The 6,624-nt window shown below is 38.2% G+C and overlaps 1 protein-coding gene across 1 annotated transcript in view; it reads right to left on the minus strand.

Annotated features, from left to right (window-relative positions):
- Nucleotides 1-6,624, minus strand: part of SLC9A2 (solute carrier family 9 member A2) — a 98,097-nt gene that overhangs the window by 7,549 nt on the left and 83,924 nt on the right. Inside the window, exons 9-10 of the mRNA XM_081832301.1 lie at nt 3,059-3,155; nt 1,156-1,287 (exon numbers count right to left, since the gene is read on the minus strand). Of these exons, the coding sequence (XP_081688427.1) occupies nt 1,156-1,287; nt 3,059-3,155 (229 nt within the window). The remainder of the gene's footprint in view (nt 1-1,155; nt 1,288-3,058; nt 3,156-6,624) is intronic.

Raw genomic sequence — 6,624 nt, forward strand, 5'->3', positions numbered from 1 at the left:
GTATTACTAAAAAAGAAGTAGGACCTATACATATAAAAAGAAAATATGTGAAAAATGTAGCATATTTAAGTTTTAATTACTTTAGTGAGTCTCGAAAAATAAAGAATGAAAAGTATTACCAAAGCTAATTGGCTGACAATTCAAATGCCACAATCTCTACGTTAACTCTTCATCAGTTCTGCCACATTTTCACATTAAAAAAAAAAAATCTTCTTGTTCACATATTACCATTTTGGTCTCTGACGACCCAATACAGAATATTATTAAAAATGAGATGCAATCCAGGAACGCCTGTGTGGCTTAAGTGAGTTAAGCGTCTGCCTTCGACTCAGGTCATGATCCCGGAGTCCTGGCATCGGGCTCTTTACTCAGCGGGGAGCCTGCTTCCCCCTCTGCCTGCCCCTCCCCCTGCTTGTGCTCTTTCTCTCTCTCTCTCTCAAATAAATATATAAAAATCTTTTAAAAATAAATAAATAAAAATGAGATGCAATCTAAAACTAACACAGACTTGTGTGTCAATTATACTCAAAAAAATAATACTAAGATGCAATGTCTGCTGTGTGAAATCAATCAATCGTAATGTCATTTAAAAATGATTTTCCTTGTCTGTTGACAGTGCCCTGTGCCAAGTGAAAAGGTGGACACTCGCACGCCCCAGCTGCTGTGATTCTACAGTTCCAGCACAAGCAGCTTGCCCATCTCTGGGCTGCAACCTCTCCCTGGGGAGATCAAATTAGACTTTCCAAATGTAGCTTGGTCCAGCCATGCTGTTCAGATTTATAACTTGACTGACCCTTTCCTGTCCTCCCAGTCTCCCTCCTCAAGCACTGTTTTTCTCCACAGCACTCACTGCCTACTAACGTAACAGATAACGCATTCCATTGCTGGGCACCTTCTCCCCACTAGAATATGAATTCTACAAGCAAAGGTATCTTGGTCTGTTTCGTTCACCAACATATTTCAAGTGCCTACAACAGTGCCTGGAACACAACAGATGTTCTAGAAACATCTAGAAAGACTTTACACTTTGCGTCCCAGAATTCCCATGAATCAACCCTCAGTGCCCATTCTGTCAGTAGGGCCTCCAGAATGGCTGTTGACTCTACTCTTGGAAGCCTTCCTCGTCCCAGACAAACGGTAACAAACAGCAGTTACCCTGCGTTCCTGGTTCAAGCTGCTGTCTTTCCTGATACTTTCTCGCAAACTGTGCCTCCGTCTGATTAGAATCTCCTTGGCTTGTCGCTCACTTGTGTCCGCCGTCAGATTGTGTCTGTTGTAGGACAAAGTCTGAAATGAGAACACAAGAGACCTTTTACAAGAACTGATTGCTACCCTAGAGATCCCAAAATGTTACTATGTTGCTTTGGCTTTGCACCTGAGTGAGGCACTTAACGAATGTGCAGAGCAGAAAAATAAATCAATAGAAAGCATAAAAGTTAACATGCGGGAAAAAAAAAAAAGTTGACATTCATTCCAGGTTTGAAAGCACTTGTCTTCTAATAAAAGTCTGTAAGTTATTTTTCACTGCAAAGTGTGATCTTCATAAATCGAAAGAATGATAGAATTTATCAAGTACTTCTATCTACCTTGAACTACTTTGTATGTATTTAGCCATCATTAACAGCTGGGGAAAAAATACAATTCATCTTTATACATTCTCTACTGAATAGGAATTACTGGTGTAAAAACAAACCACTTTGAGCCACTTGGTGGTGCCATGTCCTTTTGATTAAGTTAAGAACACTTCTTTTCGACTGGGTTGTCAAACTGGAAAAAGCTGCTGCTAGAATCAGCAATAACCACATGCTAGTACTTGAAGCAGTAAAATTTCTAAACCAGGGCTGCGCATGGCATACATTTTTAGTTTTATAAGTTTCCTAAAATGAATTGCAATTAGTAATCAAGTTCATTTTCTGATAGAATAAATACATATTTTTCTAGGAAGGCAGGGAGCCTTCGGCTCAGGTCATGATCCTAGGGTTCTGGGATGGAGCCCCGCATTGGGCTCCCTGCTTGACAGAAGCCTGCTTCTCCCTCTCCCACTCCCCCTGCTTGTGTTCCCTCTCTTGCTGTCTCTCTGTCAAATAAATAAATGAAATCTTAAAAAAAAAAAAAAAAAAAGGTGCTGTAGGGAAAAAGGCGGAACAACAGTAATGAGTAATGGAATGAGGACAGCCTTTGGGGAGACCAGCAAGAAGGGACAGAAATGACCCCAACAGTAGTGAGGAAGTCTCCTGACATCCTATGTGGACTGTGTGACACCTCCCCCCTCACTGTACCTTAATTTATTCATCTATAAAATGGAAACAATAGCAACACCACTTGGAGGATTGAGTTAATACATGTTGCAGTGGGGCATGGCCAACTGTATGCACCCTCAAAATGTTAGCTATATTATTAGCCAATTGGTAGAATGAAGTGTTAACAATGGAACAGCAGGGACGCCTGGGTGGCTCAGTCGGTTAAGCAGCTGCCTTTGGCTCAGCTCATGATCCCAGGGTCCTGGGATTGAGCCCCACATCGGGCTCCCGGCTCAGAGGGGAGTCTGCTTCTCCCTCTGCCTCTGCCTCTGCCCCCAGCTTGTGCTCTCCCTTTCTCTCTCACAAATAAATAAATAAAATCTCTATTAAAAACAAAAACAAAAACAAAAACAATGGAACAGCAGTGAAAGAAGTCACTCAGGAGATACATTAAAGGAAGAAACTATAGCACTTTACGAATAACAAGAAAGATTAAATACATTTTAATAAGTTTTCTATAAGCTATAAAGCAATTTCATTAAAATAATTAAAAGAGAGCCACAATTAGTTAACTCAGATGCTTTTATCTCCATAGTAGCAGAACTCCTGGGAGACTCCAGGCTTTCCCCATGGTGTCCGAGAGGGAGTGGTACCCTAACAAGATAGGACTCTCAGAGAAGAGAAGATGCCTGATGTAGGACATGCAAAAGGTAGCCATAATGGTTGGGCGACCTCTGCTACAACTGAGTAGCATGAAATCAGAAGGCATATTTTTAGCCAAAGGCAAGGAAACATTTTGCTAAATAAATTATTCTCACTCGCTGACGGATTTGATAGAGATTTCTGGATAATATTTCTCGAATTTCATCCATTTCACCAGGTGTGAGCTTCCTTATTTTTTCTTCACGACAATCACTGTGAAAGGTTAGAAAAAGAATATCTTTTACTATTCAACAAACACTGGAATCCTAAATTTTCCTTTTTGGAGATATAGTATCATTTAAGAAGAATATCATTTAAGATTAAGAATCTTAGCTTAAAGAATAACACTTAAGGAGTATTCAATATTTTAAAATAACTCAAACTTCTAAAACTCTTCAGTGTTAAAATTATTCAAAATGAGTTTAGTCATGCACAGGTTTTCAGAGTCTGTTCATGCAATTATTTTTTTTCCACACAAGTATTCTTTAAGGAAGAAAAACTGTAGTAGCTTATAATGCTATCATTTTATTATTATTAATACTCTATTAATAAGGTAATACACAGGGTGCCTGGGTGGCTCAGTTGGTTAAGCAACTGCCTTTGGCTCAGGTCATGATCCTGGAGTCCCGGGATCGAGTCCCGCATCGGGCTCCCTGCTCAGCGGGGAGTCTACTTCTCCCTCTGACCCTCCCCCGTCTCATGGTCTCTCTCTCTCTAATTCTCTTTCTCTCAAATAAATAAATAAAATCTTTAAAAAAAAAAAAAGGTAATACACAATTGGGTTTTTTCCCAACAGAAACTTAATTACCTACATTTTGCTAATTATTAAGTCCTAGTCTTTTAAACACTTCATTAAAAATATTTTCAAAGACATCATTTATAATATGTATGTATATACAGTCAATCACCATTATTCAAGGATTTCATATTTGCAAAGTCACCTACTCGCTAAAATTTATTTGTAAACACGGTGCCAATACTCATGACACTTTTTCATAGACATGCGCAAAGTCGGGGAAAATTTGAGTTCCCCAACGCACAGGTTCCTAGATGAGGCTGAACATGGCGATGCCATGCCTTCTTGTTTCAGCTCCTGTGCTGTAAACAAACGTCCTTTCCATGGTCTATTTAATGACATATTTTTCATATTTTTGTGCTTTCTGTTTGGTGACTTCACTTTAAAATGGCGCCACGCATGGGTCTGAAGTGATGTCGAATGTTCCTGAGCAAAAGAAAGCTGTGATGTGCCTTCCAAAGAAAAGTCATGTCAGATGAGCTTTGTTCAAGCATGAGTTACGGTGCTGTTGGCCAGGAGCGGAGTGTTAATGAAACAACATATATTAAATAAGGTGTCTTCAAATAGAAACATACATAAAACAAGGTTATGTATCGAATGGTTAATGAAAATGTTGTGACCAGAAGCTCACAAGAACCTAATCCTGCATTTCCCCTAGGAGTAAGGGTTCGGTATTCCCAAATCCGTGTTCATGACAATTTTATAAAACATAACTACTGCCCAGACGAACCATGAGAGACGATGGATTCTGAAAAACAAACTGAGGGTTCTAGAGAAAGGGGGGTGGGAGGATGGGTTAGCCTGGTGATGGGTATTAAAGAGGGCACGTTCTGCATGGAGCACTGGGTGTTATACGCAAACAATGAATCATGGAACACTACATCTAAAACTAATGATGTAATGTATGGGGATTAACATAAGAATAAAAAAATTAAAAAAAAAAAAGAGAAAATCTTAAAAAAAAAAAAAAAAACATAACTACTGCCCACAATGAGAACCAACTGTACTGATAGGGTTTTATTCCAACTCCTTCAAAAAGGCTTTGAGGGGGCCTACAAAAATATATAGTACAATAAAATACATAGATAAGATAAATTAAAGCTGAGAAGGCTAATACACATTAATGCAGGTCTTACAGAAGATGGGCTAGGGACATACCAATTGAAGAGCATAGTTCTATTACTTATTTTTAATGCAAACTTGTTACTGAAAAACAAGCATAATATTAATTACCTATGCCCAAAGGGTAATGGAGAAACACAAAGGAATGAACGCAGAAATCTAAGGCTTCAGCAGAACAGACTTCTCTAGATATAAAGGATCCATTTTTGTCTCAACCTCAATTGCTCGGATGAGTTTTTAAGAAGCATCTTCTTAGACTGAGGCATTGTTGTTTAGACAGCTGTCTGAGTTTCTAATCAGGTTTTTTGATCAGCAAAGTTAATTCACAGAATTTTAGAAGGACTTATAAGGTCAAGAGGTAACAATCTTTTGGGGATCTGATATTCTTATCTTATCCAACAAATGTTTGTATAACTCTAGAGATAAGTGCACAACTACCTCCCTTGTTTATGCTTAAAATATATTTTATTGGGATATGATTCAAAAGAGAAAAGCACGTGACTCTTACACGTACGGCTCAATAACTATCACAACTGAATGTACTTGTATAACCATTACCCAAGTCAAAAAACAGAACGTGAACTAAAACCCCAGAAACCACATCATATTCCACCCCCCAACAATCACTACTTAACTCCCTCTTTGACAAAACAACCACTATCCTAACTTCTGAGTTGACAGAATAGTTGCACCTGAACTTGAACTCTATATAAATGGAGTCTTACCTATATAAATGGAGTGTACCTACTACCACAATAGGTAGTCAGTTATTGATTGATTGATTGATTTGATTTACAATAGGTAGTCTTTTATTTATTTTTTATTTTTTTATTTTATTTTTTTTAAAGATTTTATTTTTTTTATTTATTCATGAGAGGCAGAGAGAGAGACAGAGGCAGAGGGAGAAGCAGGCTCCCCGTGGAGCAGGGAGCCCGATGCGGGACTCGATCCCAGGACCCTGGGATCATGACCTGAGCCGAAGGCAGACGCTTAACCGACTGAGCCACCCAGGCGTCCCATACAATAGGTAGTCTTTTAAATTTAGCTTCTTTTGCTTAGCATTGTGTTGGAGATTCATCTGTGTTACCTCACGTAGCTGTGGTTTGTTCATTTTATTCATTGTATAATATCCCACTACATGAATATATAACAATTTATCCATTTTACTCTTGATGGGTATTTGCCTTATTTCTGAATTTTGGATATGACAAACAATGCTTTTACGAGTATTCTCATATATATATTTTTGAACACATATGATTATTGATTATTGACCATTTGGATACCCTATTTTGTAAACTGCCTAAACAAGTCTCTTGTCCATTTTCCCATGGGACTATCTTTTTTTTTTTTAGACCTTTCTCAGTTTTATGTGAGGCAAGTATCTTCTTCCATTTTATGGCTTGCCTTTTCATTCCTTTAATGAAATATTTTCCTATCACAACAGTAACAGGATATTCTCTCATATAATTTTCAAAAGCTTTATTGTTTCCCCACTCCCATACATACCTATGATACTCCCTGGCTTGATATAATGTGAAGTACTGTTCAATTTCACTTTATCTCCATATGGATCCCTAATTGCCCCAGGGCCATTTTTTTTAAGGCCATCTTTTCCCTACTGCTTTGTAATGTAAACTTTGTCATTAATAAGTATCCATACATGTGTGGGTCTATTCCAAACTCCTACTTTGTTCCACTGGTCTATTTGTCCTTTTGTCTTTGTTCAGTATCACATTGTCTCAATCATGGGAGCTTTACAGA

The sequence above is a fragment of the Leptonychotes weddellii genome, chromosome 10 (assembly GCF_054177405.1).
Source record: "Leptonychotes weddellii isolate Sample4059 chromosome 10, ASM5417740v2, whole genome shotgun sequence".
NCBI classification, from domain to species: domain Eukaryota; kingdom Metazoa; phylum Chordata; class Mammalia; order Carnivora; family Phocidae; genus Leptonychotes; species Leptonychotes weddellii.